Source organism: Cebidichthys violaceus, unplaced genomic scaffold (genome assembly GCF_023349555.1).
Source record: "Cebidichthys violaceus isolate CVI_PGR_0920_01 unplaced genomic scaffold, fCebVio1.0.p SCAF_113, whole genome shotgun sequence".
Lineage (NCBI taxonomy): Eukaryota > Metazoa > Chordata > Actinopteri > Perciformes > Stichaeidae > Cebidichthys > Cebidichthys violaceus.
Window position 1 is genome coordinate 213,118 of NW_027176278.1, and position 24,159 is coordinate 237,276.

The window sequence follows — 24,159 nt, forward strand, 5'->3', positions numbered from 1 at the left end:
ATTTATTGCATTTTAAAACATTCTTGTTTTACTTCAAATTAATTTGATTAAAAAAACACGACAAACAGTTTAAATAAAGTTGGTTTGAATTGTAGAAATCAACTACAAGAGTCTAAACAAAATGTATACAAAATATGGTAGAAAAACATATCATTTTAAGTTTCTTTGTTACCAGCAACTATAAACACATTTAAATATAATTAAAATGTATTAACAAACATTCATTCGATGCAGTCTCAGATTCGGCGTGAATAAAACACGTCCATCTTCTTCTTTCATAGTTTTAACGGTTAGTTTGGATTTCTTGTTCGCTTCTTTGAGCCAGATGACGTCTTGCAGTAAGTGCCATTTTACCAGAGTATTACGGTATTTATGCAACCTCCAGGGCGGATGTTTACGTAACTGTCCTGTCTTCACGCTGCCGGTTGAAGTTACATTTAAACGGCTGCGTGTATATATGTATATATATATACCATATGTTCTATACTACTATACTGTATATCTATATCGTGACATGGCTGCTTGTGCCTTCGCTGTAAAGCTGTTGCCGTTGGTGAGAGGGAGGTTTTGCGGCAGAGCGTCATGTCCCGCACGCTCACCTGTGCGTGCGTTCTCGTGCGCCGCAGCTCGTTCTCAACTACACCGAATAACGGGGACCGGGGCTCTCACGGGCAAAGAGGACCGCTTCGGTGGAGTGACGGTGAACCTGACGGACATCGGGTTACCGGTGGACATCAGCGAGAGCTCATTCAGCGGGCTGCTGAAAGGTCGGTGGTCTCAGTGTCATGTGATTAATGCACAGGTCAGGTCAACACACAACCACACACTAGAGGTGTGTGTGCACGAGGGCAGCGGTCAGCCGTTACACGTGCACGGTAAGATGTGTACCGTAGACATGCAGGTTTCAGAGTATCTGCAGCTGCACTCTTTATAGGTGTCGGTTCAGGGGTAGTTTATTATAACAACTTATGTTCATTATAGATTTTAGCATTTAATGCATTCATCTCTGTAAACAAGAGCAAAAAACACCCATGTCTACTGGTCCATGAAGGACCAGTAGACATGCAGGGTCCTGCTCAAAGGGGACATGATTAAAGTGAGTTTATTATATCAACTAACAGAGTAATCTGACTTTAAATAAAGTTTATAATGGTTTCATTGTTCAGTAATAAACTGTCAAAACAAGTGAAAACACTCGTCTCAAGGTGGTCTTTAAACTGTTGGTTTATTGATCAAAAGTCCCAAACCTAAGAGATATTTAATTCATGATGATATAAGAGAGGACATTATTTATTAAAGCATTCTGTAGTCATAGATGACGTATGATTGGTTGATTATTGCTCATAGATTTTCTATTTATCGATAGTTTGACAGATTCAGAGTTTCAGCATGACATCATTTCTATCTGCATTCTTCCAGTCAGTCTGGGATTGGAACCAGCAACCTTCTGCTTTAAAAGATCTGCTTCCTCACCCTTCAGGCCACTTCCTCTAAATGGTCTCTGCTGCTTGTCATCTGTCTCTGCTTTACATTTTCCAAATCATAAGAAGCATTAAACAACACAACAATCAGCTGTTTCCTGTCTGTTTCTGCAGTTTATTTAATAAAGCAGCAGCAGCATCTTTAATAAAACATGTTTTAAGTTTGTCCTCCCTGGTGACCCTTCGACTCGTGTCCTCCGTAGAGTCACTGGCCCGGTGGAGGGCCGAGGGCAAAGTGGCAGCGTGGCTCCGGGTGCCCATCTCTCTGAGCCGATGTGCCGCCGCCGCCTCCGCTCACGGCTTCACCTTCCATCACGCCAAACACGACCACGCCGTGCTGGCCCTCTGGCTGGGAGACGGGGAGAGCCGGCTGCCGGGGTTTGCGACTCACCAGATCGGAGTGGCAGGTAGAGATGACTTAGCCTGAGGCTCATTCTTGTCTTATAATAATATTATTAATGATAATAATAATAATAATAATAATAATAATAATAATAATAATAATAATAATGATAATAATATTACCTAAAAAGATCTACTGCCTAGCTTCTCACAGAGCTTTCAACTACAGAAGATGGTCTTTGATCAGATGAAGACCATGAAATGCAGCTGAAAGCTCTGGAAAGGAGATATGAATTGAAGTTAAGATCATCCTGTAAAACTACGATACATTTACAGTACTTAACAGCCCTGTTGCCTTTTTGTTCCTTTCAGCACTCGTGCTATAAAAACACATAATCACAATCTTTAGGTCATTGTTTGTCCTCCATATTTTAAAATAAAGTAAAGTGTCAACAAACTCTTAGATACAGAACACAACAATACAGCAACAATCTGAGCCTGTTCATACAATATCAGTGTTTGAGCAAGCACAATAAAAATGACATAACAGCCAAACCTGATGAACGGAACGTCTCCGAGTCAAACATCAGGACCAGAGAACACAGCTCACCGGTATCAGACTCAGCCGACGTGCTGGAGGTGTTTCTACCGAGCGTTAATCTGTGGAATCATGTTTTAATCAGCGAGTTATCGTCACAGACCTCCTTCAAGAGGACAGCAGGTAGGAAGTGAAGGCAGCGGGGCAGAAGGGTCCCTTGATGAGCCTTAATGCTGAACACTTGTGTCAATCGGTTGAACCTGTTCTGGCTAAACATCAAGGGAAGTGTAGTCCTCGGTATGATGGACTACAAGTTAAAGACAGCTTCTATCGAGGCGGGCAAGAAACACGAGCAGCACGTGTGATATACAATATGTACAACAACATGGAATACATAACAACAGATGAATCCAATGCAAACAAAAGTCTTCAGCCATCATCAAACAGAGAGCACAGAATCTTTTATAGTCTATTCATAGGAAATAAACTGAAATCCTCTCTAACCAGCTCCGTATGTCACAATATTCAGTATTCAGTCAACCATCAAAGAACAATAGAGCTGAAGCTATAAGCAGGTTAATTGGTTTCTTTATTGACAGAAACAATGACAATAACCATAAAAATCTCTCACTTCACTGTTCACAAGATATGGAGGCGTGATTTAAAAGATGAATCCAGTCTTTTGCTGCTTTAGAATCATGTATAAGTAGCTGTAATGAAAGATATTTAAAGCCGGGCCTGTTTGTCTCTCATGCATTCATCAACTTTGGCCCATTTCTGGAGTGTAAACAGAACTTCACTCCTCTGGATCGTGACTGTGAGGAGAGCAGCAGCAGAGGCAATGCTTCTGATCGTCCAGCAGAGGGCAGAGTGTCGTCTTCACCTTTTTAACAGTGGATGAACATGAAGCATGTCAGAACATGTCCAGAGCACCCTTCAGTGTGAAGGGGGGGTCCAGAAATTCCCCTTTTTTTGTTGCCAGAATGCCGGTAGAAACAGCGATGACACTGAGGTCAGGAATCTGAACTACGGAGCTGTTGACAGGATCTGATGCTGGAACATCATATAACAGAAGTTATGTGTTCCCCAGAAGGCTTTCAGACTGTCCAGCCTTAAACCCAAATGTCACACGTGGGTATAGTGAGTATAATAATAATAATAATAATAGATGACCTCCACTGACTGTTACAAGCTGACTGAATTCAAAGTTAGCCCAACATCATTCCAAACCATCACGGTGCAGAGCTGAACTTTACAGCAGGATGTGAGACGTAGCATCCTCTCTTTATGGTCTGTGTGACTCTAAATGGACCATAACGTACTAAATGAACATCATGCTGTATTGAAGAAGACTGTAAACTAGAGATTGAGACCATAAACTCATGTTTACAATGTTTACTGAGGGAATAAATCAAGAGAGAAGTAGAGTCATTTTAGACTAGACTTCTACACAACCACACTTCTGGTGTTAGAAGTCAGGTAACAAGGCAACATGTTGGTCACAGAGACTGTTCTTCATCCAGAGAAAGTGGGCTCAACACACACACACACACGTATATATATACGTATATATGTACGTATATATATACGTATATATATATACATATATATATATATACGTATATATATATATATATATATATATATATATATATATATATATATAAAATTACTGTTAGAACCAAAAATCTGCAGAAGCAGCGGACATGAAATATGACGTTTGTCTCATAATTCATATTTCTCCTGGTGAGCATGGCTTCCTCCGCTGAAGGCTACCTAATGATAGCCTCCGTTAGCAGCAGCGCCATGGGTCGCTGGATGACATCAGTTTCCACTTGGAAGTCCAAGTCGGGCCTTTAAGACGACCCATCCCTCTTCTACACATCTGTGACATTCATTGAAGGAGGCCCTTCCTCCTCCTCCTCCTCCTCCTCCTCCTCCTCCTCCTCCTCCTCAGCGGCACATAGCTGCCTCTCTTAGTCACTACCTGCTGTAAAAACATGTGTAAATGGTGAAGTGGGACGTCCACATCGTTCACAAGTACAGCTGAGTCACTCGACTCTATTAAGAAAGTGAAGGATTTCATTAAATTGGATGTTAACCCTCTCTGTTCTTCTTCACTTAGTGGAGGCTTAGTTCATGCATTACTATTCTGCAACATTTATTTAAGAACAATTGCTTATGTAGTCCATATATTTTGGAAAAATAACAAGTTTGTCTGTATTAGCAGCTTTCAGCTCATTGTTGTGTTGTTGTTTTTTTTCTGTAAACCGTGGACTTTATTCATCGTCCACAGCAGCGACGTGTTGAGAAAATGTAAAATGAACAAAGCAGAGAATGAGCGTCTTCCTCCGCATGGTGACGGGTGGATGTTGTCTGTGAACTAGGCTGCAGCAGGGCTCCTCTTTAAACATGAGTTCTTACAGTAACTACTTACAGTAATATGCTACATATGTGAGATACATGTCTGATCGATCGACTGATCGATTGATTGATTGTTTTGCAGGCGCAGTCGTTGATGAATCTAATGGAAAAGTTCTTGTGGTTCAAGACAGAAACAAGGTAAAGCGTCACTATACTGTTACAAATTACTCTCCATTACGTTGATATTATTGCCATATAGACCATATTAATTTAATTAAATTAAGTATTTTCTTAGCGTATGAAAAGGCTGAGCACCGAGCTGTTATTATTTACATTAGGTACAGTTGACAGAAGAAAGAAAAATTCTGACATATTTTGACACATTAAAAATGACTTTTGGCAGTTCGTTCACCAGCTCTTACCTGACTGAGGGAGAGAGAGAGAGAGAGAGAGAGAGAGAGAGAGAGAGAGAGAGAGAGAGAGAGAGAGTGAAAGAGAGAGAGGGAGAGGGGGAGAGAGAGGGAGAGAGAGAGACAGAGAGAGAGAGGGGGAGACAGAGAGAGAGAGAGAGAGAGAGAGAGAGAGAGAGAGAGAGAGAGAGGCAGCAGATCTCCTGTGATTACTGGTGTTCGTTCAGTGAGTTGTATGTTTCCTCTGTTTGTGGGTGAAATCCTCTCAACCTGAGCTGACCTCCAGCTAACAGGGTGTTTACATGAGTCCACTGCTGACGGCTCTGTGAGTGTGTCCTCTGTGTCTCTCACAGAGCCCTGTGAGTGTGTCCTCTGTGTCTCTCACAGAGCTCTGCTGTAGTGCTCAGGTTGTTCTGAGGTCCACTCACAACTGAGCTCTTTTAAAAGAATCTCAGAGTTGTTTGGATTCTCAGCCTGGCCCACACTAGATTGCACCACGACGCCGCAATTTAGAAACCAATTATGATTTAAGATACAAAGCACAAAGTGTGCATTTTGTAACCTAAAGAGTCAAAGTGTTCCAGTAAAGGCAGCAGCTCTCGTACTTAATTCAGACATTATATTTAGTAATGTGACGTCATCACCGCTGCTGCTGAAGCTGACAGGAACTCAAAGCATCAAACGTCCCGGCGTTGTGTCATGTGACAGGAGGTACACCAGTGGACAGCATGATTTATCACATCACTGATTTGTCCTCCCTTACATGTTGGTTGAGTCAAAACCAAATCTATCTGAAGACATCTGACAGTAGAGGACGATGTGTCTTTAAAACAGGTCTCAAGGTTGAAATGATGAAATGTCTTGAGTTGCATCCATCTCTCTTCAGCAGGAGGAGTGTGAGAAGGAACACATGGTTACTGTAACGCGTGTCTCACAGTTCAGAAGTGACAGGATACAAACGGCCTGTTTGCTGACAACATGTGCCAGCCGGGAGTCTTCTGCATATAATGTGTCTTCATGGCTGTTGTCCAGAAGCAGAGGGAAACAGTTAGTGGCCTTCAAGTGTGGGAAGAGCTTCACCTCTTCTTCCTCCTCCTCCTCCTCCTCATCGAGCTGTTTACTGGAAACCAGCCTTCTCCGGTACGAGTCTGGCTCTCGGCAGCAGCAGAGTCTCTGGCAGACTGAGCCGGTTCAGAGCTCATGACGGGTTCACTTCCTGTAAACAAAGCCGGACGTTATCGCTCTCTCATCAGAACACAGAACGGACCGATCCGAGATTTCATCAGTTCATTTAACCAGCGTCCAATCATGTCCCCCATAGAGAAGCACCAACAGTTTGCATGTTTTTATATTATTATCTTCACATTTAGCTCAGGATGAGACGTTTTACTCTGAAAAACCACACTGATTAGAGTTAAACACGATCCCTTTATTACTTCCTTTCCAGCACACTTCATGAAGCTCATACATATAAACACATGAACACATGAAACTCATACATATAAACACATGAAGCTCATACATATAAACACATGAACACATGAAGCGTCCTGTTGACATGAACATTAATGCTGCAGTGCATCCGTGTTCCTCACAAACACAAACAATGAAAATATAAGAGGAAGAAAAAAAGCACTGCATACGAAAATCTTTAAGGAACTACAAAAATATATTTACAACACTGACATAACTTAACCAGCAGCATACTGTTATTAAATATCAAGTGGTGAAACAGATTTGGAAGACGCACTTCAGATGTAGAAGTCTGAATATGGAACACGAACAGAACGGATCAGAGATTGATCATTACTTCAGATACGATCAGCTGTTATCGCTGTGAGACAAACCGTTACAGTGTAACACTGCTCCACCACTTCAAACTGACTTCATGATTAAAACGATTCATTTACAGCAGTGCCATCCATCACTCGTTAAATGTTAACTCTGCCCTCGTGTTTCAGACCAAGAATGCTTGGAAGTTCCCCGGTGGCTTGTCTGATCCAGGAGAAGATATCGGTGAGTGTCACGCTCAAACTAATACAGTACATCTAGAGGGATGCTGAACGGTGATACATTCATTGGAACTGTACAACACAAGGCACACAATGTATACGCTAAGATGACTGTTTCTCTAGAGTCGCCTTTTCTATTCGTACATTTTAAAAGCAGCTTTAATATTGTAGACGTGACCCATCCCAAAAAGCAGCGTTAAACATTTGTCTTTACAAAAAATAGATATGTATTTCTGAATATATTCCTTTGTGTCAGGATCTTTAAATGCTTAATATTTCAATGCTCGTCTTTCAGGGGTCACCGCCGTCCGCGAGGTCTTTGAGGAGACCGGCGTTCGCTCCGAGTTCAGGTCTCTGCTCAGCATCCGGCAGCAGCACAACCACCCCGGCGCCTTCGGAGCGTCGGACATGTACATCATCTGCCGCCTCGGCCCGCTCAGCTACGACATCGACTTCTGCACCCAGGAGTGCGAGCGCTGCGAGTGGCTGGAGCTCGCCGAGCTGGCGAAGACCGAGCGCACGACGCCCATCACCTCTCGCATAGCCGGGCTTCTGCTCCGCGGCCTGGAGCGCGGCTTCGGAGAGATCGACCTCGCCATGGAGGAGCTTCCCGCCGTCTACTCGGGGATGTTCTACCAGCTGTACTACAGGCAGCTGAAGCGCTAGGCGGGGTTAGCGTAGCTCGGCTAGCTGTGTTGACATACGGTTATCAGTATTACTCATATTTAACGTGTATTTATGACTGGAATTTGGTTTGCAGTGAGAAATGTGGTGCAAATGTTGCAAAACTACAAGAAAACACTGACTGTGTTTTTGAAAGATATGCCACTGTGCCTGCTAGACTGCAGAGTTTATACGGTTCATTTAACGTTGCTTTTGGCGGCCATGTTGGAAATCCACAAGCTTTGTCTGCCAGCGGCAGATTCCTTTCTTTAATTCTGCAGTATTTTTAAACAGGGAACAGATACAAGCTAACCACCAGCGTCGGCTGACCGTTTACTGGTGAAGTAGTTTAAATTTTCATATCGACAGTCTGACCAAAATGACCGGTCAGAGAGGTCAGAGAGGTCACAGTCATCTCTTCAGGTCACGTTAACTGCCTCTTATGTTGCTTTATGTCGTATTAAGAAATGTAGAAGTTGTGCTCCGGTGCCATGCAACAGCAGAGGACCACAGTTTCATCAGGAACCAAGGACGAGCTCAGGTACTCTGTAGAGTATACATCTAGTGTACTGACTACTTTGGATAGGGTTTAGTACTAGGGTTTTGATTTTAGTGTGTTTAGTTTTTACTTTGTCAAACTAAATTGTAAAATTCAGTTCCATGTGGAAGTCCTTCACTCTTATGAAGTTATAATAATGTCAGATTATTGACTCTCAGCTAAACAAGGAGGAAGCAGACTCGGTGCCGCTTTAACTCCTTCAGACCTGCGCGGGTTAAATGAACACTGCCGTACTTGAGCAAGGCACCTAAAGTAAAAGCTGAGAAAGAGAGCGGACGCGTTCGGGGTCAGACGGTCAGAAAGCATCACAGCTGTTTTGGGCAACGTCGATGGAACACTTTGTCTTCGTTGCGTCACATCTTCTCCTCTGCTGCCGCCGCTGAGGCGTTCGTGTTTCTCAAACAGATTAGCACTTGGCAGACATTGGAAGGAAAAGAATGGCCTTTTGACCCGGTCCAGTTTTGCTTCCGGACTTATACTGGCCAGTCCGCTTCAGTGCCACGTACATGTTGGGGTACTTCCTGGAGCGGTAGGTGTTGTAGTTGTTGCTCTCGAGCCGCTCGAGGAAGTAGCATTCATCTGTAGCCCGTCTCTGGAGAGAGAGAGAGAGAGAGAGAGGGGGGGGGGGGGGGGGGGGGGGGGGGGGGTAGAGAGAGACAGAGAGGGAGGGAGAGGAGAGAGAGAAAGAGGGAGAGACAGAGGGGGGAGAGAGAGAGAGAGGGAGGGAGAGAGGGGGGGAGAGAGAGACAGAGAGGGAGGGAGAGGAGAGAGAGAGAGAAAGAGGGAGAGACAGAGAGAGAGAGAGACAGAGGGAGGGAGAGACAGAGGGGGAGGGAGAGACAGAGGGAGGGAGAGAGTTTAAGAATGTTGGATCTGATGATCAGAGTGCTGTTTAAACGGGGGGGGCTGGACTGGACAAAGACCTGCTCTCCCCCCACAATAACAATACACTCACAATACAATAACAATACACTACACTCACAATAACAATACACTCACAATAACAATACACTACACTCACAATACACTCACTTTGTAAACTGAGGAACTGTAATAAAACTGTGAAGCTCCTCTGATGTTTGAACAGATGGAGAGTGAGGTTATGTCCTCTAGTTTCTCTGTAATGAACATCAGGACCGTCGTTGACTTCCATGTTATGTTATTTTGTTTGGATGACATTTGATTGAATTTGTTGAATATATGTTGTTGTTAATGACACTTTATGACATTAAATGAACTGTTGGTTTGAATCATTTCTGCTCTCACACTTATTCAATAAAGAATTCATTTAAAGGAAGTCAAGTCTGACGAGGGACGTCAGCTCTAGTCAATAACTTCTGCTTCTGGACAGAACGTGTAAGACCTAACTAGTCACGGTGCTCAATGGAAAAACTCAATTTCTTTGTCAACAAATGTTGATCTTCATAAGAGTCAACACCATGACTTCTTTGTTGGTTAGAGAGCGTTGATGATTCTCTGAACGTCGGAGCAGAGCGTCTTGGGTGGCAGAGCTGTGGCTTCTTATTAGAGAGGAAACGCTTCTTGCCAATTACATGGACTGTGGACGAGCCTTCAAACCACCGAACCACATCAGGCACCAACACTTCACACGTCGCACTTCACACTTCACACTTCCACTGCTGCTGAACGGCAGACAGCAGCGGTGACGACGTAGCATTCTCCACTTCTTAACTTTGACTACGTTTCTGATTTCATCCTTTTTGTCGAGTAAAACATCCGATCAGTGAACGGCTAAAAGCAGCAGACATAAGAAACATAGAAAAACTTCTAAATAATATCAGGAAGTTCTTCTCTGTAACGTTATTATTTTACTAATTCATTTTGTCTCTTCCTGCTTCAAACCATATTCAGACATTTCAAGTCTCTCAAAACTTCTCTGTCTCAACGTTCAACATGTCGACAATAATCCGCCTCATGAGCCGATCGGTTGTCTGATCCAGCTGTTTAACAGCTCTGTGTGTCGTTGTTCTGTACCATTAATCATTCAGCTACTTGCTGTTCTCCACCGACACCATCTCCACTACGTCTTATTGTCATGGGCCTGAAGACATCGATGAAGTCTAATCAGACTAACGATGTTACTAGAGCATGAATAATCATGGTGGTAATGATCACATTGGCATCATTTCATCGTAGTGCGTTTCCTCTGAAGTGGGAGTGAGAATATAGCTTGTTGCTGTTTGTTTGGTTTAGCAGAGATGAATAACATCGTTGTAAATGTGTAATAAATCAAACCCAGAGTCGCGTTGAGTTTCAGTTTAAACGTGGAGACGAGAACGGAGAGGTGGACCAACGTCTGCTCACAACAGGAGACTGTCTCTCTGAATCTCACACCTCCACACTGACCTGGCCTCTTGTACTGTTGTTTTATTCTCAGCGCTGACTGTGACAAACGAGTGAACTTCATTATTCCCCGTGAGGGGAGGATGTCCTGTAAATATTTGGTTTCTAGAACACAGCAGCCTCCATGCTGCTGGAGACGAAGGCTGAAGACGTTCAACCAGCAGCGACGTGTGATGCTGTTCTTTGCAGTAACCTCAGAAGACGCTGGAGAACATAAACCACGTCACTTTAGCTAGAAGATGATGATGCAGCTCACTCACCGCTGCAAACAGCCGTCCGTCTCTGTTCATGGCCAGATAGCGATTAGCACAGACTCCTTTGACGACCACCTCCCCCACCGAGGTCGCCTGCAGCTGAAGCTTTACTGAGGAAGAACACAAACATCTGACACAGTTAACCAAACACACATCATTAGTAGTCTGCGTGTGGCAAGTTTAGTCAAATCACATGATGACGTGTTGTAGAAAGACGAAGCAGCATCAACGTCCTACACTGAGTCCCAATGAGCCTCATCTAGACATCCTTCAACTCTGTGCACGTCTTACTGTGACACAGCAGACCTCAGTGAAGACTGAACTCTACTACAGCAGTGAACATGAGCAGCTCAAGGACGTCTGATGTTGTACAGTGGAGGAGGACTGGTAGCTTGATAGCACAGAACAGGAAGAGGAAACTGTTCTTTGAGAGCAAACAGAGCAAAACAACACATATATATATATATATATATATATATATATATATATATATATATATAATAATGTATTAATACTTAAAGTAAAGCTATGTGAGTCAGTGTAAGGGGCTCAGGCTTGTTAAAGCAAACAAAGTGCTCATTTACACATCCTGAAGACAACATGGGTCGTGTCCAGCTGATGAAGGTAAATGTCTCCACTAACTCCTGAGAACAGTGTGTAGCCGTGTAGCTGCTAGGTGTTTGAACTTTAACCTCCTGCTGACTCTGTCTGCGGGTTGGTGCAGTGGCTCAATCACAGCTCGACACCAATGAGAGCCGTGAGAGTGAATGAAACTGTAGAAGAAGAACGATGAGCTAGAAGAGCCTTAGAGGCATCACAGAGGTGCAGAGATAGTGGAAATGAAACGTGGTTTTAAGTGTGCGTACTGAACGTTTCCTTTATTCTGGGACTTATCTGCTGCATAATAAACAGCTCCATGTTTCTGCAGTACATGAATGAAACACCATTAGTGACAGTAAGCTGACTAACATCACTAACAGTAGCGTCACAGGGAGGCTGTACCTGTCTGCCTCCACACAGATCAATCTAAACCATCTCCACATTCTTTTTCTTAGAGGCGCCACAGCTCGCCAACAGAGCATACTTAGCATGAAACCAAACCACCAAAAAGGAAGCAGGGCCCCGGATCTGTCCACAGAATGAATCCACATTAAGGTTCAGATAGACGAGCATCTGTCTGCAGTTACGCTCGCTGCCTGGATGATTCACGGCACAGATCAAAGAGGTGTTCTTCCCTGAAGAGGAGATGTGTAATTGGTGTGAGTGAGCCGTCGTGTGTTCCAGGTTTACTGGGTCTATCGTGTGCCACGGCTACTGTGGATGTCTCTGCACAGTGTGGTCCTTTCTGTAGCTGTCCTGGGGTTGGTGATGCAAAGGCAACGATTTGTGGCAACGTACGGTATACGTGCAATGTTGTCCTCACAAAGCTCTGGCGCGGGGAACTACAAAGAACAGGAGTGGAGCGCAGAAATCCCCCTCGAGGGCAACATTCCTCACCAGCGTTTCCAATGCTAACTGGCAGGTGTGTTGCGTTGTCCAAAAAGTTGGCGGGACAATCGCAGCCTCAACAAAAGGACCATTGATGACGCTCGGCTCAGGTCGCATGAACGGTAAGAAACCATTACGGTGAGAAATGATCAACACCGAGTCCTGCAGAGTGACTCATTGTGAATAAATCATTTGATTTATTAACGTTGATATCAACACGGTCACTCTCCGTGTGTTTCATGAATACTAACTAACAACATTTTATTGTATACACTGTACATTTGTTTATTACTTTAAATGTAACAGCTTCTGCTCTGTTACTTTATTGTATTGTAGATATTGTGCATTTTTCGTACTTAATATTTTTATTTTACTGTGTAACTTTGTTTGCTGCTGCTACAAACCTACAAACAAATAAAGTATACATCTCTCTCTCTCTCTCTCTCTCTCTCTCTCTATCTATCTATCTGAAGGTAATTGAATTATCCTATAAATAGCTCCTCTCTCCTTGACCTGCTTCCATATCAGGCATTAGTTTGGACACACCTGCTTGAATGTCACACTGCATCTTGAACAAAACACGTGTTTTTCCTCTGAAACCCCCAATCCCCCCCCCCTCCCCTCCCACATACTGATGCAACTGTAGAGACACACACACACACACACACCACACACACACACACACACACACACACACACACACACACACACACACACACACACACTCCACAGTGATCAGTGACACGGGGGCACCGAGGGGAGCCTCAGCTGAAGGCCAAACAAACACGTTAATGTTTCTGCTTTAACTTCAGTCGATCAGGATCTCACTGGCTGCTTTGAGCTCCGTGTTGTGCTGCTCACTGTGACGTAAACCACACAGTAAGTGTGTGTGTGTGTGTGTGTGTGTGTGTGTGTGTGTGTGTGTGTGTGTGTGTGTGTGTGTGTGTGTGTGTGTGTGTGTGTGTGACTCAACATGGAGATCTGCGTTCACTAAAAACATCACACATATTCCATCAACGTTCCCACTGATCACCGAACACTTGAGGTGTCCTTCTCTTGAGCTGCAGTGGCTCTTTCCAGACGGAGGCCTACTCTCAGAGGATGAACCTCAGCGAGCTGGAAAATTCACCTCGTTCCTCCATGATGTTTGTGCTTCACTCTCACTTCCCTGTTTCGTGTTAAAAGAGAGAGAGCATAAAGAAGCTCTGTGCGTGCAAAGCAGAGAAGAAGAAGACGACTGGAAGTACTTACTGTGGGGGTCGCTCTTCTCCCGGATTCCATCAACACCCCCGTCGGACCTAATCCTCAAGAAGAAGCCCCCGTTTTTACAGTACAGCCTTTTGGGGTCCTTGAAGGCCCCGGGAGGGAAGCCGCCGCTGCCGCCGTCTTCAGGTGTGGAGGGAAGTGTTGTGATTTCTCCCGTGGCCATGTCCTCCTCTTTCCCCGCTTCCCGGCGACTGCCTCGTCTCCTTCTGGAGCAGCGCAGGAGAACCCACCGTGGCCTCCCACCTCCCACCGACTGCTGCCTGTTCCCTCCTCCCCTCCTCCGCAGAGCTCCACGCAGACTGATTCTGGTTAACCCCAGAGGTCAGTTTCTCTTGAACGCCCCCCTCTCAGGGCTGCAAGTGCCCTTTGAGTCCTGAGAGTCTGCGTCAGAAGGACTCCTAAACGCCTCGACCGAGCGGCTACGCGTCTGAATCCACCATTAGCTGCTCCTCCGTTGGTTCTTCAGCTGCTCTGCCAGTGTAGGATTCCCCCTCGCTTCCACTCTTGTTGCAGTGAAGTGTTTAAATCAGGGCAGCTGGCTTAGATCTGTGTGGAAGGCTTTCCCCTTTGGGCCTCAGTTCGCATGCGCCCTAGGAGCACCAACACACACACACACACACACACACACACACACACACACACACACACACGCCCACTAATGCTCTCTGATTTAACCAACCAACCCAGCAGAAGTCGAGGAGGTGCAGGGAGGGGGGAAGAGGACTCACTGAGACCCTTCAGAGCGCCAGAAGAGCAGCGGCGAGCATGAGAACCGAAAACCAGCGTCTTCATTCACCCGGTCCTTTTGAAGAGCAAGAAAAGAGAGCAAGAAAAGAGAGCAAGAAAAGAGAGAAAGAAAAGAGAAAGAAAAGAGAGCAAGAAAAGAGAGCAAGAAAAGAGAGAAAAAAAAGAGAAAGAAAAGAGAGCAAGAAAAGAGAGAAAGAAAAGAGAGCAAGAAAAGAGAGAAAGAAAAGAGAGCAAGACAAGAAAGCAAGAAAAAAGAGAAAGAAAAGAGAGCAAGAAAAGAGAGAAAGAAAAGAGAGCAAGAAAAGAGAGAAAGAAAAGAGAAAGAAAAGAGAGCAAGAAAAGAGAGAAAGAAAAGAGAAAGAAAAGAGACGTAGAAGACAGAAAAGCAGCACGGTCGGCTTGTTATCCCTCTTTTTCATGAGTGAAAAACAATGAGTGAAGGAGAAACAAGCCTCCGTCATGAATCTAAACAGCAGAGTGGGTTAGGATCAGTGATGGAGGATCAGTGATGGAGGATCAGTGATGGAGGATTAGTGATGGAGGATCAGTGATGGAGGATCAGTGATGGAGGATTAGTGATGGAGGATCAGTGATGGAGGATCAGTGATGGAGGATTAGTGATGGAGGATCAGTGATGGAGGATTAGTGATGGAGGATCAGTGATGGAGGATCAGTGATGGAGGATTAGTGATGGAGGATCGGTGATGGAGGATCGGTGATGGAGGGTCGGTGATGGAGGATTAGTGATGGAGGATCAGTGATGGAGGATTAGTGATGGAGGATTAGTGATGGAGGGTCGGTGATGGAGGATCAGTGATGGAGGATTAGTGATGGAGGATCGGTGATGGAGGATCGGTGATGGAGGATTAGTGATGGAGGATCAGTGATGGAGGATTAGTGATGGAGGATTTGTGATGGAGGGTCGGTGATGGAGGATCAGTGATGGAGGATTAGTGATGGAGGATTAGTGATGGAGGATTAGTGATGGAGGATCAGTGATGGAGGATCAGTGATGGAGGATTAGCGATGGAGGATCGGTGATGGAGGATCGGTGATGGAGGATCAGTGATGGAGGATTAGTGATGGAGGATTAGTGATGGAGGATCAGTGATGGAGGATTAGTGATGGAGGATTAGTGATGGAGGATCAGTGATGGAGGATTGGTGATGGAGGATCGGTGATGGAGGGTCGGTGATGGAGGATCAGTGATGGAGGATTAGTGATGGAGGGTCGGTGATGGAGGATCAGTGATGGAGGATCAGTGATGGAGGATCGGTGATGGAGGATCGGTGATGGAGGATTAGTGATGGAGGATCAGTGATGGAGGATCGGTGATGGAGGATTAGTGATAGAGGATTAGTGATGGAGGATCAGTGATGGAGGATCGGTGATGGAGGGTCGGTGATGGAGGATCAGTGATGGGACTTATTCAGAATCTGTAGCTTGTATTTTAGGAGGGCTCACTGGTCTGGGCTTCTGGGTAAAATTGACCACATCTGAAACTCGTGCTGGATCAGTAGAAAGTCAGCTGTGCTCTCGGTTGACGTGACGTCATGTTGGTTTGGTGACCGCCCCCCCCCCCCCCCCACACACACACACACACACACACACACACACACTCGAAACTGGTCAGTGACACATCTGACATCCAGCCAGGCCGAACGAGTGACTAAGTCCAGAGACTCGCACAGTTGTAAGACTTGTGGTGAAAACAGGAGTCCAGCAGGAAGAGCTCACATGTGTTTCCTGGGACCGGATCAATGGAGAACACAGAGAAGTGGATCCGATCTTCAGGCCGGGTGGTTTTACTGAACACACTTCATGGTGCCAAGTTTACCATTACTGTCCTCCCTTTACCCCTTCATAGTACAACTCAAATCCAAAAATGATCCGTATTATTAGAGGGAATTATAACATAATAAAAAAGTGATTTTTGATGCCTCGATCACGGCCATGATGTTCTTCAAACTAGTGACCTCATCACAGACGTTCACTGAATTCTTCTGGCTGCTTTGGAACATTTCGTTGACAAACCAAAACTTCAGCGGAGCAATTCTCATCACCAAATATCAGGCTAAGAAGACAAAGCAGCCAAAACAGATGACATTTACCCATCACATTCACCGTAGACATGACATACTGCAGTCTTCAACATGTCCTCAGACATGTCCTCAGACACGTTGGACATGAGAACAAAACTAGATTCATGGTTTCTCTCTAAACTTGACACATTCTGGTGTCGGCACCTGTTCCCAAACGGATCGCTGTATTCTAAAACCCGACAGAACCTTTGAGCTCCAGACATTCTGCTGCAGTGAACCCTGACTATAGCTGTTGTTTTGTGATTCAGTATCAATCACACTTTTATTTTACATAAACAAAACAAATACCTCGATGTGTAAATGTACTGACTTCAGACGCCTTCGGGTGCTTTTTCCTCTCAACATGTCAGAATAAAAACAAACATTTGATCGTTATTTATATCTGACTTTGAAAATGCCCAAAATCAAATGAGCAGCCTTTGCTGTGAACTAGAAATAACGCACTAAAACTGGATCATGTGACCCAGATCTGAGGTTTAAGGTAATCTACAGCTATATGAAGCATGGGGGGGGGGGGGCCGTGGCCTCGGCCTGAACTCTCAGATGTGTCACTGACTTCCTCGCTCCAGCGTCCTCCTCGGCGCCGTGTCAGCGGTGTTGTGTTCACACACTGCTGAGTCACGGTTGTTGTGGCCGATGTGACGGTTCTTTATTTCACGGAGCTATTTTGAGATCTCTCTCTGCTCTCAGAGGAAGTGGAAGGTTTCACGTGTCGCCTCAACGCACACCTTTAACACACAACAGTAGGAAACACAACGTGAAGATGACCAACAGAGCTTCACCTTCATATGAACCGTCGCTGCTCTCGGGTTGGTTTGGATTGCGATTAGGAGACATTCTTCAGAATAACCAAAGATGTCCTTTTATATTCTTAAACTTACTAAAAAGTGTTGTGAAATAAGTCTAGATACTAGAATTCAACAACTACAAGAAGCTCCAGGAGTTGTAGTTCTGTACTCTGAGGCTACACCTTCTCCATCAAACACCACCATCATAACAGAGCAGCTCATAAAGCAGCACAGCTGGCAGAGAGGCGGTGTCCAGTGTGAACCGCCTTCAGACTCACACAGAAGGAAGCGAAGGCAAAGATCATAAAGAAGAGAGACTAAAAAACAAACCGGCAACAACTGAATTCCACCCGAGCCCCGTGAGAGGGAACCTGACCGTGGTTTTGGACACGGTTCCGACACCAGTAGAGTCAGCTCAGCCACGCCGGGTCCATAGAACCAATACACTGAACTTTAGGCTGTTTCATACAAGAACAGCATTTAAGAGAGATGATGTGATACCTGAGACTACAAGATGAATTCAAACATGGAAATACACACCGACCGCTCTGATGTGTGACATGTAAGATGCTCATTGGGCATGGCTATACCTGGAGTCAGGATAGAAAACTATCAAATACATCGTGATATATATTTATATATTACATAAATACACATCACTGTGAGCTCTGGAGGGGAACATGGACACTGTTCATCCATGTTGTTTGGAGTATTCTTCATTCAGTGATCAGCTTGAAGAGTCAGAGAGACCCAAGTGTCAAACAATCATTTGTCTCCCCCAAGTGGTAGCATATCGGTAGCATTGCTGTACTTCCACTATTTATAGACGACAAGAAAACAAACAGTATAAACACTTTATTCTAGAATTTTAGAAACACATTTTGAACACGTGTCTAGAGTAGAGACTTGAGTGCAGTGGAAACACTCCAGATGTTGCACGGCGGTCACAGCAGCATCACATCCTCCTGCGTACCGTCACTGTTTGGGTCGATGCCCGTGATGACTTCTGCATCCGTCTGTAGGACCAGGAGAACCAGGTCTAAGGCTGTCCTCCATGCTTCCTGCTTCACGCTCACACTATCGTAGACCTGCACTGCTGCCGCACCGTCCTCTTGTTCGCCTGCCAGGACCGGCTGTGAGAATGTTGCAGCAGCGCCTCGACTCTGCGTACGGTGCTGCAGCTGTTGGCTCACCGCAGTCCTGGCTGTGACTTTGGACACCTCCCCAGTGTTAACCATGACGGTGGATATGTAATCTATGAAACCATCTGCCATGAGGCGCAGCACTAGCCCCCTGTACGGGTTGTGTGCCGCCCCCGCTCTGGGGCGGTGCTTTTGCTCCGCTTGCTCGTGAAGCCGAAGAACACAAAGCATTTCTGTCGCTCCGGCACCGGGCAGGAGGACTTTGTCTTTCAGCGCGTGGTGCAATCGATAAGCACACGCCCAGAACTGGTCCTCCAGGGCCTGCAGCTTGCCGTCCACACAGCTCGTGAGGACGGCGGTGACCAGCCCGCTGCCCTCTACGGTGGAAATGTTCACAGTCGTTGAGGGCTTCCTCTCGTGGCTGCTGAGGTCCCTCCAGATCGCAACCTTCACACCGGCGCCAACACAGTGCCTACTCAACTGGGTGGCGTAAGTCACCGGAACAGCTCCCGTCGCCTGAGCCAGCGCCTTCAAAACGGAAGAATTTGCTTTTTCCACCACAAGCATGTGATGTGTAGAACAGCGCTGAATCACCGTCTCACTAGCGAGCCCACCGACGACGACCAGGTTCACTTCTAGGTTTGACAGAAGAGCCACAGTCCTCTCCGTCCACTCTTCCTCTTTGGTTGAACTTAAAAAGTGCGACCGGTCGCTCACACGCTGCACGCCCTGTAGCCTTTTAAAGCCAAGATGGCGATAGGTATCTGATAAATCTCCATTAATCAGAGCAACCTTCAAGTGTTGTTCTTTTAAGTGATGTGCAACTGAAGCCTGTTCATGAGATACAAGAACAACGCAGCCCTGTAAAACACACGCATGCTCCTCTGGTAGACCAGGGAGCACACAAGTCACCACTTTAGTGACATCCAAGGTGGAACAGCCGACATCTTGCGGGTTATTTCTTGATTGTATTCGGCTGGCTTCGACAACTAAATTCATCGCGCCGACGCAGCCGTGACTCAACCCCACAGAGATGTGAGCGATGTCAGGAGGCTTGGGCTGAGGAGGCTGCGGGACGTTTTCAGACCTGGTCTCATAAAAATGTCTGCTGAGCTTTAGCTTCCTTCGTCCACTGGCGCTCAGAGTCTCGTCAGATGCCCGTGAAGCCTCCACGGTGGGTTTCTTTGACAGCCGAGGTCCTGAACCCTGAGATGTCGCAGTGCGGCTCTCTGACGGCGCCACACCGAGACCCTCGGTTGACACGCCGCATGTCCTGCAAACGTCCAAGCACACGTCCATTCCTTCAGACATAGCCGAGATGATGCGTGCCACCGGAACTCCTCTCTGAAGGCACTCCAGAGCAGCACGGCTCCACGCTCCGGCGAGGAACAGCAGGCATCCCGACCCCGTACCATAGGCCTTCTGGTGGGCTCGAACCGTCTCGTGAACCAGCTGACCCGCCCCGCAGGTCAGCTCCAGGTTCTCCAGGACGCGAAAACACGAGCACACGAGAGCCGACTCCCCGCTCCTTTCATCTTGGATGAACTTGTACTTTTTGTCGGGGCCCAAAGAGGAACGTGTGATTCCTGCCAGCGCTGACAGCTGCTGCAGGCCGACGTGTTGCCGGTGGTTTAGAACGGTACTCGCCAGCATTACGTGAGGTGCCTGGACTGTAAAAGGACAAGAAACATGTGTTCACCTAGTTATCAAGTAAGGTAGTACAACCGCCAAGTTACCTTTATCTGGCATCTACACGGTTAGAACAAGATGCCTTAACACTTCAGGGACAAAGGGAATACTTCTTCCACCACTGTAGATACAACTGCAGCTACAAGAGTTAATGCGTGAACATTGTACAACACAAAACATCTAGATGAGCACGTGACTGTGAGAGATTAGCCTCTATAGCTACCAGACAAGCAGCAGCCTGCAAGCTAAGCTAACAGGCTAACGTCTTAAGAGAAAGAACCAAACTAAAAACATCTCTTAAAGATGCTTCTACAAAACAAACGTCATCTATCCATGCATAACGGGTGTAAGTTACCTGATCTAATAATGTATGATAGTACAGTTATCGATGTCCACTGCCCAGCTGCCTCTGCGCGAGCGACTAAACACTGCGCATGCGCTTTGTTTCCTGGTTGCTGGGGCGACAAGAAACGATCTCACCCATTGGCGCGCACGGTTATAGCCCGCCCATTGCTCTTTTGCGATTGGCTAGTTTGTTCGCGTCACGGCGCTTCCGTGGTCTGCATTGGCTATCTCTGACGTCACTCAACAGAATGTCAACAGAAGAAAAAAAAAAATCACACAACCGTTACTGCAAGTGTTGTTGACATCCGATCCGAGACACAACTGCAGCTTTCCCGTTCATTTAAATGGTATATACCGTCATTTGAATGTGGATCATGAATCTTACGATGTGTTAACATTTTGGGAAATTTCGAGATTTACCGTAAAACTAGTTTAAAACGTGTTCCTGTTGGGTCTCGTGCAGCAGCATGGAAGCTACAGTTAGCTAGCATGCTAGTAACAGCTAACTGAGTAGATGCCGTATGTGAAGCAGTGTCCACGTCTTAATGTCGGGTCATTGGTTTTCAGGCTACAGGTTACCGGAAACCAGCTTCTTCGGCTGGCCAACGGAAGAAGGCAGGTCCCCAAAAAGATCTGACCGAGGAGCAGAAGCAGGAAGTCAAAGAGGCGTTTGATCTGTTTGACACAGATGGAAGTGGAACAATAGATGTGAAGGAGCTGAAGGTCAGGTCCTGGTTTAGCACGGCTCGGATCAGATGTGAGTAAGCGAGCTATTGATGATAACAGATCTCGCTCTGTCTGTGCCACAGGTGGCCATGAGAGCGCTCGGGTTTGAACCAAAGAAAGAAGAGATCAAGAAGATGATCGCAGACATCGATAAAGTCGGCTCTGGAACAATTGACTTCAGTGACTTTCTCAGTATGATGACTGTGAAGATGGTGAGTGTGTGATACAGTTTAGACAAAACCTGGACCCGTCTGGGACTGGAACAACTCATGAAGTCACAAATCTGTGCTGCTCTCAAAACAGCAGCAGTCTTCTCACTGAGTTATGTTTCAACACAAAGCACACAGTCACAGATGATGCATATATTAAAAAGTATTAATTGAAGCGTATATTATGTGTCATGTCTTCGCTGTCAACAGAGTGAAAAAGACTCCAAAGAAGAAATAATGAAGGCGTTCCGGCTGTTTGATGACGACGGCACGGGAACGATCACGTTCAAAAATCTCAAGAGAGTTGCCAAGGAGCTGGGTGAAAACCTCACGGATGAAGAACTCCAGGTACCGTGTTTTCTGACAACGTGCAATGTTCCCCAAATATAAAGACTTATTGGTGGTCCATGCACATGTGTAGAAATGTCACAATGTGGCGACAGATGTCCAATAAACTATGAATAGGAGCGACCTCTAAGCACTTCTAGTGACGGGAAAGCCTTTGCATCGCTAGGTTTACTGGTGCGTTCATGTACCAGTCACGAGCTTCTGAACGGATTGCTGTTGTGCAATTCTTTTTTATATATATATATATATATATATATATATATATATATATATGAGACAGAGAGAGTTCCTCTTTACTGTGAAAACAGAGCTTCTGACCTCCTTGAGACTCGTCATAGTTTCTCTCTGTGTCTGTCAGCAGCTCTGAACTACCTCCAGGTCTGCCACCACTACTTCATTCTGAACCAGTACAAACTGACTGGAAAGAGGGTTCATTTTCCTCAGACTGCTCTCGTGTTTGATGACTGAGAGTACTTTCAGCAGCTATTAATGTTAAATGCACGTTGTGTGTGGAATATCTGGGCTCAACAATAAGGATTTCCTGATTTCACGGGGCAAGTAAAATGCTACAACAGGCTAATGAACTAGCAACTCACTGTAGATTTGACATAAAAAACAAAAAGACGTGAACGTTGAACCCTGAATATGGAGCAGTATGTTTAGGAACACACTTCTTAAGAAGCTCAACAACAACAGAGACGTGTTTGCTGCAGACAGAAGAGTGATCAGAATGTGATAGAGTGACACAAACAATACATTCATAGGATATCTCAGGAAACTAGGAATAATGTGACTTTAGAAATTATATCATTATTATTATTATTATTATTATAAAACAATATTGAGAAATAATGAATAGCAAACATTCGGTTGGATTTCTCAGCACTGGTAACAGTAAACAGTTCATCACAGTTCATAAGACTGATGCTCGTCTCTCTCATGTTCCCTTCATGTTCCCTTCATGTTCTCTTCATGTTCTACTTGTTGAGTTGTTCTGGTCCGTCACACCAGATGTATGGAGGAAAGCTCTCAGTGCACTTGTCATTTTTTTGTATTTGCACATTCAGACTTTGTTTCTTATCATTTAGGAAATGATCGACGAGGCAGACCAAGACAACGACGGTGAGGTCGACGAGCGCGAGTTCTTGAGGATAATGAAGAAGACCAATCTGTACTGACCCTGGTCTTGATCTGGGATCTTTGTTTAAGATTCATAATCTGATTCCATCAGAGCAGTTCATGTAGGAGCTTTTCTCTGCGACTTTTGAGACAGATTTGTGTAGTTTAATGAATGTTTTGTATTTATGCACGGATTTTTCTACAATGCAAGAAAAATAAATATATTTCCTCACATTCGTCCGTTGTTACTTTTACATACCTCAGCTCCTCAGAGTTTAATGTCTCTTTCACTTTCTACGCTGCAGTGCAGTGTGCACAGCGGTGCAGTGTGCACACTGCTCGATGTCGGGGAACAGACGGTGAAAGTCATATGACTAAGTTGATGTCGACTAACAAGAATGACGAGCGAGAGCTGTAGATGAGTAACTCAGTAAAAGTCACTCTCACTTCATGTGTTGAGCTACTGAACCCAGTCATCGTCTGCAGGGGATACAGTACCACCGACTCTACCGACGTGCTCTGATCACCTTAGAGGAAAGATGCTCCTGCTGGTTAATTCTAGTGGAACACGGGTTTTGACCAAAACACCGTGCCTTCTCAAAAGAAACAGGATACTGCAGTGACGTGTTTTTCCGAGCCGTCAGACGGCTGTCTAGAATTTTGATTGTGAAAGTTCTGATAACCTGTTCTAGACAGCGGAGGAACATCGGGCGGAAAATATGAAAAGTGTTGTCCCAAGACGAGATATCCTGTTTTTTTCATTTTAACATATTCCGCACATAATATATAAAACATATACATAATAATTCGTCACAGACGATAAGTCCTTCATGTGGCCCATAATACGATTTATTTCTTTTTGAACATGTATGACTCAAAGGTCAAGACAATTGGCTTCTCTTTTAACCAGATTCAAAGTACCAGAATATGGATTCCTCTCTGTTTGTTCATCTGTTATTGATATAGATGAGCCAAATCAAAAGGCCTGTATCTCAAAGGCTCACTTCATGTTAGCTCCTGTGACTCAAATCCATCTCCGTTCTTGGAGTTCAAAGTACAGCACACACCAGGTGAGAGCTGAAAGAAGCTCTGCTGAAAGTGAGCGGAGATGTTCTGTCTGAGCGTTCATGGCAGCGTGTGAGAGCTCCCCATTCGAAACACAGGTGAGCCCCAAAGCACCATGCTCTCACTGCTATGACTGCC

General features: G+C 45.3%; 4 protein-coding genes across 5 annotated transcripts; 2 read left to right on the forward strand and 2 right to left on the reverse strand.

Annotated features, from left to right (window-relative positions):
* Positions 1-417: 417 nt before the first annotated feature.
* nudt6 (nudix (nucleoside diphosphate linked moiety X)-type motif 6) lies at positions 418-7,813 on the forward strand. 2 transcript variants are annotated; one of them, XM_068705298.1, is made up of 5 exons: positions 418-767; positions 1,685-1,888; positions 4,868-4,923; positions 7,097-7,151; positions 7,443-7,813. In XM_068705298.1, exons 1-5 carry the CDS (start codon positions 458-460, stop codon positions 7,811-7,813), a joined length of 996 nt encoding a protein of 331 aa, XP_068561399.1. In that variant the 5' UTR covers positions 418-457. The 2 variants fall into 2 exon arrangements, with proteins under 2 accessions (XP_068561399.1, XP_068561398.1); XM_068705297.1 differs by lacking the exons at positions 7,097-7,151; positions 7,443-7,813 and adding an exon at positions 6,022-6,553.
* On the reverse strand, positions 6,544-14,498 carry fgf2 (fibroblast growth factor 2). Its single transcript, XM_068705299.1, has 3 exons — positions 13,727-14,498; positions 10,994-11,097; positions 6,544-8,961 (listed from the first exon to the last, which is right to left on the reverse strand). The coding sequence occupies exons 1-3, from the start codon at positions 13,902-13,904 to the stop codon at positions 8,776-8,778; spliced, it is 468 nt and encodes a 155-aa protein (XP_068561400.1). The 5' UTR covers positions 13,905-14,498; the 3' UTR covers positions 6,544-8,775.
* Positions 14,499-18,270: 3,772 nt separating this feature from the next.
* On the reverse strand, positions 18,271-20,817 carry bbs12 (Bardet-Biedl syndrome 12). The gene is made up of 2 exons (XM_068705300.1): positions 20,565-20,817; positions 18,271-20,190 (listed from the first exon to the last, which is right to left on the reverse strand). The coding sequence occupies exon 2, from the start codon at positions 20,171-20,173 to the stop codon at positions 18,323-18,325; it is 1,851 nt and encodes a 616-aa protein (XP_068561401.1). The 5' UTR covers positions 20,174-20,190; positions 20,565-20,817; the 3' UTR covers positions 18,271-18,322.
* cetn4 (centrin 4) lies at positions 20,818-23,190 on the forward strand. Its single transcript, XM_068705301.1, has 5 exons — positions 20,818-20,901; positions 21,122-21,277; positions 21,364-21,492; positions 21,700-21,837; positions 22,926-23,190. Exons 1-5 carry the CDS (start codon positions 20,899-20,901, stop codon positions 23,013-23,015), a joined length of 516 nt encoding a protein of 171 aa, XP_068561402.1. The 5' UTR covers positions 20,818-20,898; the 3' UTR covers positions 23,016-23,190.
* The last annotated feature ends 969 nt before the right edge of the window (positions 23,191-24,159 follow it).